Source organism: Corvus kubaryi, unplaced genomic scaffold, assembly GCF_017639235.1.
Source record: "Corvus kubaryi isolate FWS band 111438036 unplaced genomic scaffold, C.kubaryi_AGA036_p1.0 split3-37304, whole genome shotgun sequence".
NCBI classification, from domain to species: domain Eukaryota; kingdom Metazoa; phylum Chordata; class Aves; order Passeriformes; family Corvidae; genus Corvus; species Corvus kubaryi.
In genome coordinates this window covers 1,511,387-1,526,648 of record NW_024582087.1, presented here as the reverse complement: position 1 = coordinate 1,526,648, position 15,262 = coordinate 1,511,387, and the positions used below count along the sequence as shown (strand labels likewise).

The window sequence follows — 15,262 nt, the reverse complement described above, 5'->3', positions numbered from 1 at the left end:
TCAGGCTGCTGAGGAGGGAGCTGCATCCTCTGGGAAGCTGCTCCATCACACCTGCCCTGGTGTCCATCACCTGTAGAAGCAGCCCAGTCTCCCCTCCTCGTTTGTCCATCTTCTAGCAACAGCTTTAAAGATTATTTCCAAGTTTAGTGATGGCACCTTGGCATGGAAATCAGGGGATTGAAGGCTTTGAGAGCTGGTGGTGGCACATGGAGTCGCTGTGGCCCGGTGGCAACTCCAGGCCTGGGTCATCTTCAGACCCAAGGGCAGCCCTACACACATCCAAGAAACCTCTTGGTGAGGTTCCTCCAGCACCTGCTGCGGAGGAAAGTTGGGAAATGGCTGTGGAGAAATGCTCTCACCTCCATGCTGTTTTGGGAAAGTTCAGTGTTTCTGGGGTATATTTCCTGTGGCACCTGCAGCACAGGCCTGGCTGCAGGCTCATTTCACCTGTTTTACCTTCTCTCTCCCATTCAGGAGCTAAAGGAGCCGCTTGCCAACACCAAGGCCGAGCTGGACGCCACTGCCTTCGACATCCAGTTCCTCATCTCGGAGCACGCCCAGGATTTAACCCCCCAGCAGAGCAGGCAGCTGCTGAGGCTGCTCAATGAGCTGCAGAAAGCCTTCAGGGAGCTGTCAGAGCGCGTGACGGCGCGGCTGGAGGTGCTGCAGGTCTGTCTCCAGCAAGCGGAGCAGACGGACCAGGTGAAGGTCGTGAGCCATCTCCTCCCCGGCTGCCCTTTGCTCGCTGAAGCGCTTCCCAGCCACAGGAACAGGAGCTGAGGCACCTCGGATTTGGGATCTCCCCTGCATGCCACTCCCAGTTCAGAAGTTCTCACGGCACAACATGAGCTTCCTCTAAAAGTCTTTCTTCCTCCCACCAGGCAGAAAGTCGCTTTGCTCCCAAAATGCGGAGCCCTGCTGAGGTCTGGGTAGAAGCCCTCTGCTAGAAATGGGATTGTTTGGGACTGGGTGGAATAAACCCCTGTAATCCCCCCAGAAATCCCCGTGCAGAGGGGCCACCACAGACACCCCCTCGGTTTTAATGTCCTGTTTCCACTGCACATGTCAGGCATTGCTGCCCCAGGGACAAAAACAAATCCTCAGGTCTGCACTGCTGCAGCACCCACCACTGCATGGATCCTCTCCTCCAAGACAGGATTAATGTGGTTTTTTTATTAACAATTGCTCTCTGTAACTCTTGCCTGTCCTCTCTGGAGTGTGTGTGTGTGTATTAACCAGTTTGCTTTGCCTTTTCAGATTGAGTGTGCGCCCATCCTAACCCAGGAAGAACTCGCTTTGCAGCTGAAGAGCTCTTAAGAAGGCTCTTTCAATTTGCTTCTGTTGTTTTATCTTATGACTGGGAGACGCAGGCACAGTGTTTTGCACAAGTTTGAACATCACTTTGCTGAAATGCCCAGGGAGAAACTCAGAAACCTTTTATCCCCCCTGGCAAAGGGGGACAGGGGTGTCACAGGGACTCTCAGGTCACATCATGCTCAATTGCTCAAACTGGCGCTTCTGTGTTGTGCTCTGGCAGCAAAAAAGGGAGCTGGATCAGCTACAGAAACGCTTTCCCTCTCCAGGGCTCCCTTTCCAACCCCAAATCTTTTTAAAAAACCCCTTATTTGGGGTTGTCTGGGGCTCCACAGTGGCGCTGCCTGACTCAGGCCATTGCTGCCTCTCATTCGGGGAGTTTTTGCTGCTGTTTTAGTGTTTGTAAGGTGGAATGGGAAAGGCACAGAAACTCGTGGCTGAGTTTTCCTGGGAGAGCAGTGCAGCTCCACCTTGGAGCTCAGCGGGCTCCTCGGAGAGAAACCTCGCATGGTGACAAAGGTGCCACGGTTCGGCAGGGACGCGGCACCTGCAGCCGGACAGGGAGCGCCTGGAGAGCCACAAAGTTTTCTGTGCTGCATCCTCCCCTTCAGGAGTTGCTGCAGCTGTAACCTCACCTTGCCTTTCAGCAGCGTGAGCAGAGCTGCAGGGCTGGTTCTGACTGTCCCCCTGTCCCCTTTCCAGACGCTGCAGGAGCAACAGGCAGCCCGGGCGCAGAGCCTGGCCGAGCTGAGCCGCTGGCTGGGCCAGGCAGAGGACACGCTGGCAGAGCAGCAGAGAGCAGAAGGGGACCTGCCTGCCTTGCAGCAGAGGCAGAGCGATGTTAAGGTCAGTGATGTTTCAAAACTGGGGGGCCAGAGGTGGGGAGGATCAGCTCGGGAGTGCCCAGAGCCTCACGGCATCGTCCACCCAGGAGCTGCAGAGGAACATGCACAGCAGAGCCGCCTCCTTCACCGGCGTCCTGAAGAGCACAGAGCAGTTTTTGGAGGAGAACAAGGCCAAGCTGGAGCCCGGGGAGCTGGCAGCTCTGCAGCAGGACCTGCAGCGTGCCAAGGAGCAGTACCGGTCCCTGCAGGAGAGGACGGAGGTGGCCCAGAAGGAGCTGGAGAGCGCTGTGAGTGCTGCAGTGCAGCAGGAGACTGAGAAGGTAACGTGCCAGGAGCTGTAGCCACCAGGCTCTGCTTCAGGGGGGCAGTGAGGTCCAGTCAGAGTCATTCGGGGTCCTGGTGTCACCTGGGTGATGCGGCACAGAGCAATTGGTGGCTCCTTCCTGGCTGTTCCCCAGGCAAGGTGTCCCCCAGATATTTCTGTCAGGAAATGCCTTGGGAGTTCCAGCTAGGGACGAGCTGGTTGTGGAGGGAATGGGGGAGGAAAAGGTGCCTTTGTCTGCCTTTGGGGTGACCCTTAACGGATGAGGGTTGTCAGTCACATCCCTGGCTGAAGGTGAGGCTCACGCCAGCGGCCCTTTTGTGGTGGGGACCCTGGGTTGTATCAGGATGAGAAATTCAATGTAGCAGCGAGGCTGAGTTTTCTCACAGCTTCTTTGCACCTTCCAGAGAGCCACAAAGGGTCTGGGAGTGTCTCAGGCATTTGCTGAGGCTGGGAAACTCCTCGGGTTTTGGGTTTTTTTTTCTTCTGCTGATTTTTGTCTCCCTCCCCCTCGCCCCGTGCAGCAGTTTGCTGAACGTGCAAAAACTGGCTCGTTCTTATCTGGAGCCTTTGTGCTTTCAGGTGAAAGCTGCCAAAGAGCTGGAGGAGAACAGCAATAAGATCGACTCCCTTTTGAACTGGGTGGCATCGCTGGAGCAGAAGGGAGAGCTCCCGGAGTACAGACCACACCCTGTCAGTGCAGGGACAGGGACACAGGCAGGAAAAAGCCCTGGGGATGTCCCTGACGGCCACGCTGTGGGAGCAGACAGTGCTGCTGAGAGCCTGGACGAGCAGTTCGAGAGGCTGAAGGTCAGAACTGACACCTTGTCCCAGCCAAAGCCTTCTGCCCCACGCACTGACCCTGGTGTTAGCTGGGTCTGGTCTCTGGAACATGTGATTAATGGGATTAAACACACTCCATATGGGAGGCTCGGGAAGTCCCTGCCTGGCTTCCTGCAGGACATGCAGAATGTGTGGTGGGCGTGTGCCATGGCAAGGTATAATCAGGGTCCAGAAGGTGCCCGTGGTGGCCAGAGAAGGGGTCACTCTTTGGTGGGCAGAGCTCCTGTAGCCCATCCTGGGATGTTCCCAGTTTTCCCCACCTTGCTGTTGCTTTGTCACAGCATCGTGTAAAGGTTTGGGTTGGAAAGGACCTCAAAGATCATCTCCTTCCACCCCTGCCATGGGCAGGGACACCTTCCACTATCCCAGCTTGCTCCAGCCTGGCCTTGAACACTTCCAGGGATGGGACAGCCTCAAGTTTTGGGGGATGAAGTCTCGGTCGTGCTCGTGGTGGGCACAGACCCTCAGTCCCGAGCCTCACCTTTACTCTCTGCATCTTTCAGGCGCAGCACCAGGAGCTGCTGTCGCAGCAGCAGGACGTCATCCTGGCCACGCAGTCAGCACAGGCTTTCCTGGACAAGCACGGCCACAGCCTGGCCGGGGAGGAGCGGGAGCGGCTGCAGGCGCAGCTGGCCGAGCTCAGGGACCAGTACTCGGCGTCGCTGTCACGGTCGGAGACGCGGCTGAAGCGGGTGCAGCTCCTGCGGGAGGAGCTCCAGAAGTTCCTGCGGGATCACGGCGAGTTCGAGGCCTGGCTGGAGCAGGCGGAGCAGGACCTGCAGGGGATGTACGAGGGGGACGGCGACCCTGCCTCCCTCCGGCAGCTGCTCCTGCGCCAGGGGAGCTTCTCGGAGGACGTGATCTCCCACAAGGGCGACCTGCGCTTCGTCACCATGTCGGGGCAGAAGTTTCTGGAGGGGGATGCTGCAGACGCTGAATCCCAGCTGTTGATGTCCAGGAGTGTGGTCAAGAGCAAGCTGGAGGACGCCACGCAGAGATACACCACGCTGCACTCCAGGGTACGGGAAGGGCTGGGAGCTGGACCCTGGGTGCTCTTTTCCTCCTGTGCTGCAGGGATGGCACAGGGATATTTCTCCCTGCTGCCTGCCTGGACTTCCAGGACATTTATAGATTGTAGGACAAGGATTGTCTTCTTCGGGGCTTGGGCAACACCTTTGTCTTGCTGTTGGTCTGCTGGTAATTCATTTAGCCTGTGGCAAGATGGATTTTTTAGAAACTGATTCCTGTGCCTTTCCCACGGGTTGCTCAGCGCTTGTGTGCATCCCTGTCACGTCTCCTTGCTCCTTTGCAGTGCTCCAAGCTGGGCTCCCACCTGAACACCCTGCTGGATCACTACCAGCAGTTCCAGGAGGTGGCAGAGTCTCTCAGGACGTGGCTGCAGGAGAGTGAAGCTGCCCTGGGGAAACTGCTCTCCGAGACGGTTTCATCCGATCTGGCCGTGCTGCAGAAGCAGCTCGCCAGCACCAAGGTACAGGGACCTCAGGGGTTCTCCTGGGAAGCACTGGAGCCTGGATGGGAATTTGGCTGCTCTGAGCAGTCAACAGCAGGGAGGAGACTTGAGCCATTGGGGTTTTTTTTTTTGCTGGTTGAGGGCAAAGATGCACCTGCGGAGGCAGCTGCAAGTCAGGTGGGGTCAAACTTCTGGGAGAGGTGCTCGGAGTAAGGAGCTGCAGTCATGGACACCCCAGAGGGACACAGAGGGGGACACTCCTCCCCCATGAGGGTGACTGAGCACTGGGACAGCCCAAACCAGTTCTGATCCAGCTCTGCCTGCAAAGAGGGGGTAGATTTTTCCATCGTTTCCTAATGATTTAGTGATGAAGTGCAGAGGATCCCTCAGAGGGTGTAAATGGAGCCCTGAGCTTCCCGAGTGTGGGAATCCTGCCTGTGACCTGTCCCTGATTTTGGCTCGTCTTGTGTGAAAACAGCAACTGCAGGGAGACCTGGCTGAGCACCAGGTGCCAGTGGAGAAGCTCCAGAAGGCAGCTCGGTCCCTGCTGGACATCCAAGGGGAGCCGGCCCCGGACCACGGCCACATTCAGGAAACAACAGGTACAGAGCAAAGCAGCTGCCAGTGTTGGCAGGGAGGGTTGGGGGGAGGGAAAACAAGCCAAGGAGGAGGCAAAGATAAGTCACTTTTGGGGGAATGTGAGGGTAAACACATGGCAGTGTGTCCTCAGGGCATGTGTTTGCATGTGGGGAGGGATGTGGCCGCTTGCGTCGTGTCCCCTGTCTCGCTGCTGAGTTTGGGGACAGGGATTTGTCATCTCTGAGAGTTTTGGGGGAGCCAAAAGCGACCCTCGCTGCTCTCTGAGCACTTGGAGCTCTGTGCCACTGAGTCTCCTCTGCGCTGAACCCTGCAGATGCCATCGTGAGCCGCTTCCAGAGCCTCTCCCAGCAGATGTCCGAGCGCTCGGACCTGCTGCAGAAATCCATCGCCCAGTCCCAGAGCGTCCAGGAGAGCCTGGAGAGCCTCCTCCAGTCGGTGGCTGAGATTGAGAAGAACCTGGAGGGGGACCAGCCAGCCGTGCTCTCCTCTGCCTCCATCCAGGACTCGCTCGCCACGAGCGTGGTAAGGCCGGGCCCGGCCCCCTCACCCCGAGCAGCCCAGAGCAGCACCTGCACCGTGCAGGGGTTGGTGGGGTTTCACTGCTGAGCTCTGAAAGCACCAAAAAAATCCCTTAAAAAGGAATATGAGCAGAACCTTTTATTTTCATAGAGTCACAGAATGGTTTGGGTGGGAAGGGACCTTAAGGATCAGCCAGTCCCAACCCTTGCCGTGGGCAGGGACACCTTCCACTGTCCCGGGTTGCTTAGAGCCTTGTACAATCCTTGGGCATATCCAAGGATGGGGAAGGTCCAGCATCTCTGGGCAACCAGGTCACAGACTTGTTGAAAATCTCCTTTTTCCTTTGCTAACAAGGGAAAAGCAGAGCGTGTTGGGAAGGTCAGAAAGGAAAGGAAAACCGGCATATAAAGTGATTTTTTCCCAGCTCTGCTTGTCTCAACGCACCTGCTGCTGCTCCCAGGGGCAGCCCAGTTAGTTTTGCTCAAGAACCTGCCTTAAAAAGCCCCTCCCTCTCCTCATGTGCTCCCCACAGAAGCTGAAGCAGGACATTGCCCGGCAGAAGAGCTGCCTGGAAGCCACCCGGGAGATGGTGACACGGTTCACAGAGGCCGCCGACAGCCCCGCAGCCTCTGCCCTGCAGGACAAGCTGGCCCAGGTGACAGAGCACTTTGGGAGGCTGTGCCAGCAGCAGCAGGAGCGGGAGGACGCCCTCAAGGGCCTCCTCCCCAAGGTGGAGCAGTACGAGCAGCTCTCGGAGAAGCTGCAGCAGTTCACGGAGAGCAGGACGCGGATGCTGGCGTCCGGGAATCAGCCGGACCGGGACATCGCCCACTTCTCCCAGCACATCCAGGTGAGGCTCTGGGGGAGAAGGTTCTGCCTGCACCGGGTTCCTGAGGCAGGATCCAGCTGGATCAGGCTGTTCCCAGCTGTGGGAGAAGGGGATGGCATTTCCCAGGAGCCAGGGTGGTTTTCAGATGGGATCTGTGGCCAGGCTTTTAGGACCCAGTCCAAAAGGAGCAGGATTTTACCAATTCAAGACTCCGTGGGGTCTTTAAACAGCAAAATACCCCTGTGCTGGCAGTGAGGGCCGTGTGGGATGTGACAGAGACCTTGGAGGCCTTAGAGCCAGAAAATCATGGAAGGGACCTTAAAGATTGTCTCGTCCCAAGCCCCCTCTCAGGGGCAGGGACACTTTCCCTGGGACACCTTCACAAGACCAGCTGGCTCAGGGTTGCCTTGGACACTTTCAGGGGTGCTGTGGGCCATGGTGGCTGTGCAGGATTCCTCCCTCTGGCTTCCCACAAGCGTTCTGCTGCAGGGGGTGGTTCATCTGCAGCCTCAGAAATGCTCCAAGGTGACACCAAACCAGACGCCTGTGCTGTGGGAGGGCTTGATTTGGCTTGGTCTAGGCCCCCCCATCCCATCCCATCCCATCCCATCCCATCCCAGAGACCAGCACTGGGGAAAGTGGGATTTGCCCCTGCAGCTGCTCGAAGTATTTGCTGAGCTGGAGCTGGAGGAGCAGCTGGGAGCGAGCTGTGCCCAGCATTTGATGCTGGTGCCACGTGTGGCACTGCCCACAGAGGGTCTCCCCAGCTCACCAGGACGTGGCACTGTCCAGTTCATCCCCTCTGCTGCTGGGGAACGTGGTCAGTATCCCCCATTGCTCTTGGCAGGAACTGAATTCGGAGATGAGGCAGCACCAGGAGGACCTGGCCACCCTGGAGCACCTGGCTGAGGAGCTGAGCTCCTGTGGCTTCTCCCCCAGTGCCTTCCAGCAGCAGGAGAAGCTGCAGAACCTGAAGAAAGATTTCCTGCAGCTGCAAAAGGTGGCAAAAGACAGGTGAGCCCCAGGGAGGGGAGCTTGGCGGTGGCTTCATGGTCTGAGCAGGACCCTGTGGAGATCTCCTTTCCGAGGAGGGGGGGGCATGAGCCAACTCTTCCTGCCACCCTCCTCCCACGCCAGGATCCTGAGGCAGCTCTGCTCCAGCTGACGCTTTAAAAAAAGCCTTGCCTGGGGGCGTTGTGAAAAATTCCTGGTGCTGCAGGAGCCGGCGCTCTGCGTTTCCCAGCTCCTGGCGTGTGGGCTGCTCCACCCCAGAGCATCCTGCTGGGTGCTGGGGAGGATCAGGAGTGAGGCTGACAGCAGAGCAGGCCTGTTCCTGGAGTCCCCTGAAATGGGGTAAAAAGGGAGCTTGAGCAGGGTCAGAGCAGCAGCATCCCCGGGGGTCACACCTCCCCGGCTGTGTCCCCAAAATCCCTGCAGAGTGCAGGGAGGGTGGTGGGGAAAAGCAGATGAAACTCCCAATAATCCCCTGTAATTCAGAGCCCTGCAGGCTGCTCGCAGCTGCATCAGGACTCCCATCCAGGGGCTGCCTTGTTCCTCCAGGATGGGCTCAATGGATGGAGCTGTGGCCAGGGAGGAAGGGGCAGCACAGCCTGGGCTCCCCCGGGATGCAGCTGCCTGGGGGAACACGGCATGAATGAGCCCTGTCTTCCCAAAAGTGGCGCTTTTCCCAGGACAAAGAGCCTGGGCAGGTTGGCAGTGATGGTCCTGTGGCTGTTGGCCACCACTGGGGTGCCCAAAAGTGCCACCAGGCAGGATTTGAGGGGGTCAGCAGCAGTGAGGGGCTGGCAGTGGGTGCACCCCGTTTTGGCTGGCGCTGCCTGCGCTGTTCCCAGGCAATATCTAATAATAATAATAATAATAATAATGGCTCCTAGAGAGAAGCATGCTGCATTCAAGAGGGGGTAATTACAAGGCAGAGCACAAGCTCTGACTCTCTGAAACCTTTTCACTCCCAGAGAAAAGGATGCGTCGTCCTGCCAGGAGCAACTGGATGAGTTTCGGAATCTGGTTGGCGCCGTGAGGAAGTGGCTGAGGGAGAGCGAAGGCAAAATTCCGCTTGCTGAGACCTCCCTGGGCACCCAAGAGCTGCAGCAGCGCAGGCAGCAGATCCAGGTGGGCCAAGGGAGCTGGAATCAGGCTGGGAAAGCGTGGAAATGCTGGAATGTGAAACAAATCCCAAGAAGCAGAGGCCTGGGAGGTGGTTTACAGTCTCAGGAATCCTCAGCGCGCATCCAGTGGCTTGCAGAGAAAGGAGCAGCCTGAGGGTTTCCTTGGGCACTGCCTGGTTTCCTGTCACTCCCTCTGCCTGCTCTGGGAGGGATTTGGGAGTGGGAGACCTGAGCACACTCGTTTTTGCCGAGTGTTTCCCGTGGTGGATGTGGAAGGTGGCCTCCTGTCACCCGAGCCCCCGCTCCTCTCCAGCGCAGGGATGTGACAAATTCGGGATGTGCCGAGGGGTTGACTCAGAGGCAGAGCAGCTCTGCTGAGTCACCCGCAGCCCTCGCAGCCCTCAGCACCCGGAATGCCGCGGGATTGGGCTCAGCCGGGCTGGGCTCCACCAGGAGGGGGAGGAGGGATGTCCCCGGAATGGTGGGAGGGAGAAGGTTTCCTTCAACAGACCCATTAGTTGGGAAGAGCCTTTCACTGTTTGATTCCCCCCTGGCAAAAAATAGACGTTTCACACCCACCTGCCTGCTGCAGCCGTGAGCTGGCTCCCTGGGCACCGTGTCCCGGTGTCACTGTGTCATCGCAGAGGGGACAGGCGAGGAAGGAAGGGCTGTGGCAGGGCAAGGGTGACCCCCAATCCCAACCTTTGCTCTTGAGCAGGATCTCCTGGAGGAATGGAAGGGGAAGGGCGCCCAGGTGGAGGAGATTGGCCGCAGAGGGACCCTCCTGGAGAACCTGATCGTGGAGATTACGGCCCCCAACACCCCGCCCAAGGCAGGTGAGTTGTGGCCTGCTCTCCTGAGGACACCTCTGCTGCCACCACTGCATCTTCTCTGAGCCTGCCTCGAGCCAAAAATAGGGTTATTTTCCCCTTTTAACCGAATTCAGAGGTGCTGTGGTGATCTGAGTATCGTGGGGCTCAGCCCAGTGGTTGAGTCGCTGGCGCTCATTGCATTAATGCATCAGCCTAACTTGGCTTAATTAGTTGTAGCCTAACGAGGTCTGAATTGGCCTGCGTTTGCTGTGGGGACACAGATCACTGCTCTGATGGAGCTTGGGAGCTTGTGGAGGTGGCTCCTGCTCTTTCCTGGTGATGTTTTTCAGCCTCCTGAGGGCTGGAGTGTTTTAATCAAGCCCCAGCCTTTGGGCTTCGTATCTGGATGACATTTGGGGCTGCGAGAGTCAGATGTGATTTACTGGTCTCCTTTTTGGCTTCAAGTCTGTGAAGCAATGAGATTATGTCTGGTTCGTTTGGAAACCAGCTCAAAGATGTCTTCCAGCTTGTGAGAACAAGTCCCTGGACTCTCATCGCTGATGGGAATTTATGGGAATTCATGGTCTGGATGTGTTTGTCAGGATTAAGTTTGTGAGCAGTTCTTTGGGAAACCATCAGGAGAAGTGAGGAGAGGCTTGTGGGTGCCCACAGGTGCAGCCCCTTATGTCCATGAAAGCTTTAGAATACGTGGTTAGAAAAGAGAGACTTGCCTGAAAATCAAGGATCTTCCTTTGGCTGTGACATCTGGTGCCCAGGGAAGGGCCACTGGTGCATCCTGCATCTCAGGGCAAAGAGAGCATGTCCACAGGGCTGGTTGAATAGTTTCATCCTATGAACAAAGGAGGATGTGGGGGAGTTAATCCCTTCAGAGAAGGCATTCAGCAGTTTTATTGGGTATAATTCACAAAATCATGCTCAGGGTAGCAGCAGAAGTGGCCTGCGGTCCCCAGTATTGCAGCCCAAGCAGGAGCCACATCCACCCCGGTGTCTGGGTGATGTTGGGATGCTGGGGGAGCTGCCCACCTCCAGAAGCTTCAGCTTCAGCAGGAAAGTGAGGGGAGCAGCAGGAGGAGAGATAAAGGGACTCCAAACTGAATTAATGCCAGTGCTGGGCAGGCGGGCGGTGGAGACGCTGCGTCGGTGCTCGGTGGTCCCTGTCATGCAGCAGCCATTCCTCACTTGCTGTCTGCATCCCTAACACTTCTGTCTCATCCCTCTTGTCCCTCTTGTCCCCCTTGTCCCCGTCCCCTCTGCCCAGGTGCCACTCTGCCTGCTCCAGGAGGCTCAGGAGGCAGCGTGAACGGGTACCACACGTGCAAAGGTGAGCTCACTGTCAGCGCTGCCGAGCCACGTCCCTTTTTTGTCCGTGCACTTCCATTCCCTGGGAATACAAACCTCAGTGTGACACCGTCAGCACCCCAGTAGAAGGGAAGTGAGCTTGGCAATGGGTTGGGAATTCTCAGCTGCGGCGATGGAGGGTGGAGGTCAGGCTGAAGGACAGAGAGGGGCAGCCTTGGGGAGCGACAGCACCCTGACACCTCGTCAGGTGGTGTTAGGAGCTGATAAATGGGAGATCATTTTAAGGCCTGCAATTAAATTTATTGCTTCTGCGGGATTATAACGGCATCCAGCCCTCCAGTTTGAAGAGCAATTTTAATTATTGCCCCTTATCTGCTGTTAGTTTGCCGGTTCAGCGAGATAATAGGTGCATAAAAATGGCTTTATACCTCGGTGCCAAATTATTTAACCTTGTATTAGCAGTGGCTTTATCAAAGGGGGGCTCAGCTTGCACCAGGCTCACAAACAGAGAGGCATTTGCTTTGTTTGTAAACTGTCAAAGGGCATAGGGGGGACAAGTGGAAAATCCCCCGTGGCAGGAGAGGTGAGGATGATGCGATGTCACTCCACAGACAGACGGACGGAGCGTGGCCTCTTGCTCCTCATCTCAGCTGTCTGTGGCTGCCTGGGGCTAGGTTAGAACCTGATAATCTGGGGTGGAGAACGTGGGCAGTGGTGCTGACCCCGGGCTGGATTTTGGGCGCAGATCTGACGGAGATCCAGTGCGACGTGTCGGACGTGAGCCGGCGGTACCAGGCGCTGGGCGCGGCGCTGCGGGAGCGCCAGCAGCAGCTCTCGGCCATGCTGGACAGGATGCAGGAGGTGCAGGAGGAGGCCAGCTCCATGCTCAAGTGGCTGGAGTCCAAAGAACGGACGCTGTCGGAGCTGGACGCCTCCTCCTCGCCCACCAAGACGGAGACGATGAGAGCCCAGGCTGAGCACAACAAGGTGATTTCTCTTCGCGACTTTCTGGGATCATAGGATCACAAAGTGGCCCTTGGAGATCATGCAGTTGCACCCCTCTGCCATGCATCTCCCAAAGGATCCCAGAGATGTGCTTTACTGCACAGGATTAGTCACAAGGGTTTACCCTGAGTTAAAGAAGGGCATTCCCGGATCAGGAATTCCAGGCAGATCCATGGAGCAGCAGCCCCAAGTTCCCCTTTGCTTTTAGACCTGTTGCTGTCAGGCTGGGGGAAAAGGAGATAATTTGGAGCCCTTGCTGCTGGGCCACTCCAGCTTCTCCTGGAAAGCAATTCCCAGCCTTTCCCTGCCCTTGCAGCCAAGTTAGTTCACACTATTGCTAACAAATTGATATCATTAAAGAGCAAAGAAGAGGAATTGTCCAGCTCCAGCTTGTAGCTGCTTTTCCATTCCTACTCGGTGATTCTTTCGCCCCATATCTGAGGAAGTTCAAATCATTCTTTTCCAGGCATTTCTGGCTGAATTGGAACAGAATTCTGGGAAGATCCAGAAGGTAAAGGAAGCACTTTCTGGCTTGCTGGAGAAATATCCAGATTCTCCGGAAGCAGCGAACTGGAAGAAGATGCAGGAAGACCTGAGTAAGTGCCTGAAGCACTTAATGAGGCTTCTGTCTGCAAACATCACGTTAGACGTGGTTCAGGAGTGTGGGGCGATCCCAAAGTCACGCTAGAGCAGAGTCACTTCTAATTAAAATTCAGTAAATAGCAAACCTATCTCCGAGCTGTCTGGTGTGGAAGGTGTTCCTGAGATGAGCCCTGTCGTGATTAATGAAATCTCTGTGATGGATGTGGATTTTGAAGACTTGCCTCCTTAAATTGCTCCTTAAAAAAATAAAAAGGGGGCGGGGGTGAAAATGTGTTAGAGGCACGGGTTGATTATTTTGATTAAAAGCTTCACTGCTTGATATAAAATTCTAATCATTAGTGAGGCTATCCTAGGTAATTAAGTGTTGACTAAACAAGGCTGTGTGTTCAAAAAGAAGCCCAGAGATTCTCTTCTTTGAAATAGCAGGAGCCTGTTGATGGAGTTGTCCGTCCAGGAGATCTGAGTGTGCTGTGTGAGGACAGGTACACACGAGAGTATCCTCATTTATCGGGCCAGGGATGTGAGATGGCTCACCCAAGGTCAGAGCAGCTCACAGTAGTAGTGACTAGAGCACAGAAATCCTGCTTGCAAGGCTTTTTTTCCTAGGAGCTTCCAGATCACGTAGCCACTAGATTTGGGTAATGGCTTAGGAGATGGAGAGTGGATAGAGCCACACTAGTTTGATTGGAAAACAGAGGAGACTTCCCCTCGGGAGAACCGTGGGGAGGGGAAAACAACCTTGGTGATGGAGGGGTGGGCAGGCCAGGGGCTTGATGCCAGCCAACAGAGGTGGTGCTTCAGATTGCAGGTGGGAGAGGGCCAGCCAGGCCACGGCGGCACGGCAGCAGAAGCTGGAGGAGTCGGCCACCCAGCTGGCCACGTTCCAGGCGGCCGAGGCCCAGCTGCGGCCCTGGCTCATGGAGAAGGAGCTGATGATGAGCGTGCTGGGCCCCCTCTCCATCGACCCCAACATGCTCAACGCTCAGAAGCAGCAGGTGCAGGTGAGAGGGGTTTGTGTCTTCACGGTGGGCTCAGGATGGAGGGGAGTGTCTCGCCCAGAGTGGTGTGGAAGGTCGTGCTTGCCTTGCGAGCGCTCTGGCGTGCCGTGAGTGTTCAGAGACCTCGTGGCTCCTCTTCCAAGTCCTCCAAACCCCGCTGAGCCCAGACTGCTGTGAGTAACTTGAAAAGGGTGCAGTGCTCAGCTCCCTTCCCGCACTGGATTGACTCACCAGTGAATCACTTGGCCTCTCCTGGAGAGTGAAATTGCTTTAAACAAGGCCTGCGCTGACGCTCTGCAGGACTTGCTAATGCTGCCCCTCTGCCTGTCAGCCTGGCCCTTCCATTCCTCCTGCTTCCAGATCCTAACATGGCTGTAACCAGCCACATCACGGAGCTAAAAAAAAAGCCCCAGTGGAGATAATCAGATTTCCATCTCATCTAAGTGGTTTATGCTACATTACGAGACAAATAAGAGAGAGAGAGAAAAGTCCTGGAGTCGCAGACCCCTCCCAGCTTTTTAACTTCCAAGGTCACAGTAAATCCTGGGCTACCCAGCCCAACTGCTGTCCCACCCCAAGGCCTGTTCCTGCTGATTCCATGGGCTGGATAAAGCCCCTGGAGCTCTGCTTTGTTTTGACTGTGTGTACTCGGAGCTGTCAGTTTTATGCAAACATTTTAATGTTGTTTCTGTTCCAGTTTATGCTGAAGGAATTCGAAGCTCGCCGACAACAGCACGAGCAGCTCAACCAGGCAGCTCAGAGCATCCTGACTGGCCCTGGAGATGTTTCTCCATCCACCAGCCAGGTGCGGGATGAGCTCCAAGGGGTCAACCAGAAATGGTCCGAGCTCACGGAGCGCCTCAACTCCCGCTCCAGCCAGATCGACCAAGCCATAGTAAAGAGCACCCAGTACCAGGAGCTTCTCCAGGGCCTCTCAGAGAAGGTGAAGGCTGTTGGGCAGCGCCTGAGCAGCCAGTCTGCCATCAGCACCCAGCCTGATGCTGTCAAACAGCAGCTGGAGGAGACCAGTGAGATCCGCTCGGACCTGGAGCAGCTGGAGGAGGAGATCTCAGAGGCTCAGACCCTCTGTGATGACCTCTCCATCCTCATTGGGGAGCAGTACCTCAAAGATGAGCTGAGGAAACGTCTGGAGACGGTGGCACTGCCCCTCAAAGGGCTGGAAGATCTGGCAGGTGAGATAGAGGAGAGGTTGCTTAAGAGATGTTGGGATGTCAAGCTCCACCCCTGCTCTTTGCCAAAGGGCTCTCCCATCACTGGGTTTATAAAAATAATAGGGGAAGCACCATTTATCCCTTTTTAGGGTTCTTCATGGGTGTTTTATGTGGGACCAAGCATGGGAGAGCTCAAACTCCAGGAATAGCTGAGCCTGGAGAGGGAGCAGAGGTGTTTAGCCCCACTGATGTGGCTCCTCAACAAGCAGGGGTGGCACGTGCTTGGGAAAAAAAACCCAGGTTCCTAAATTCATATTGGGGCATGGAGAAGCCCCAGTGGTCATCCTCTGGTCTTGGGATGCATCTTCTGGTTTCTCAGAGGTTACGTTTAGAGACCAGTCCGGAGAGCTGAGACTTCTGCATCATCACTGCCTCTTACGACTTAAGAAATTTATGAATCAGTGAGCAAAGAGGGCTGGT

At 56.1% G+C, this 15,262-nt stretch overlaps 1 protein-coding gene across 25 annotated transcripts in view; it reads left to right on the top strand.

Annotated features, from left to right (window-relative positions):
* MACF1 (microtubule actin crosslinking factor 1) overlaps positions 1 to 15,262 on the top strand; it is a 128,877-nt gene that overhangs the window by 63,208 nt on the left and 50,407 nt on the right. For 22 of the 25 annotated variants that reach the window (XM_042015687.1, XM_042015689.1, XM_042015694.1 and 19 more), the window contains 17 exons: positions 475 to 708; positions 2,017 to 2,160; positions 2,246 to 2,479; positions 3,064 to 3,291; positions 3,828 to 4,343; positions 4,637 to 4,813; positions 5,274 to 5,397; positions 5,709 to 5,917; positions 6,447 to 6,764; positions 7,591 to 7,757; positions 8,720 to 8,876; positions 9,591 to 9,708; positions 10,964 to 11,026; positions 11,750 to 11,991; positions 12,476 to 12,605; positions 13,414 to 13,613; positions 14,308 to 14,803. In XM_042015687.1, coding sequence (XP_041871621.1) covers positions 475 to 708; positions 2,017 to 2,160; positions 2,246 to 2,479; positions 3,064 to 3,291; positions 3,828 to 4,343; positions 4,637 to 4,813; positions 5,274 to 5,397; positions 5,709 to 5,917; positions 6,447 to 6,764; positions 7,591 to 7,757; positions 8,720 to 8,876; positions 9,591 to 9,708; positions 10,964 to 11,026; positions 11,750 to 11,991; positions 12,476 to 12,605; positions 13,414 to 13,613; positions 14,308 to 14,803 — 3,757 coding nt within the window. The remainder of the gene's footprint in view (positions 1 to 474; positions 709 to 2,016; positions 2,161 to 2,245; positions 2,480 to 3,063; positions 3,292 to 3,827; positions 4,344 to 4,636; positions 4,814 to 5,273; positions 5,398 to 5,708; positions 5,918 to 6,446; positions 6,765 to 7,590; positions 7,758 to 8,719; positions 8,877 to 9,590; positions 9,709 to 10,963; positions 11,027 to 11,749; positions 11,992 to 12,475; positions 12,606 to 13,413; positions 13,614 to 14,307; positions 14,804 to 15,262) is intronic. The other 3 variants (XM_042015693.1, XM_042015691.1, XM_042015675.1) reach the window with 2 other exon arrangements.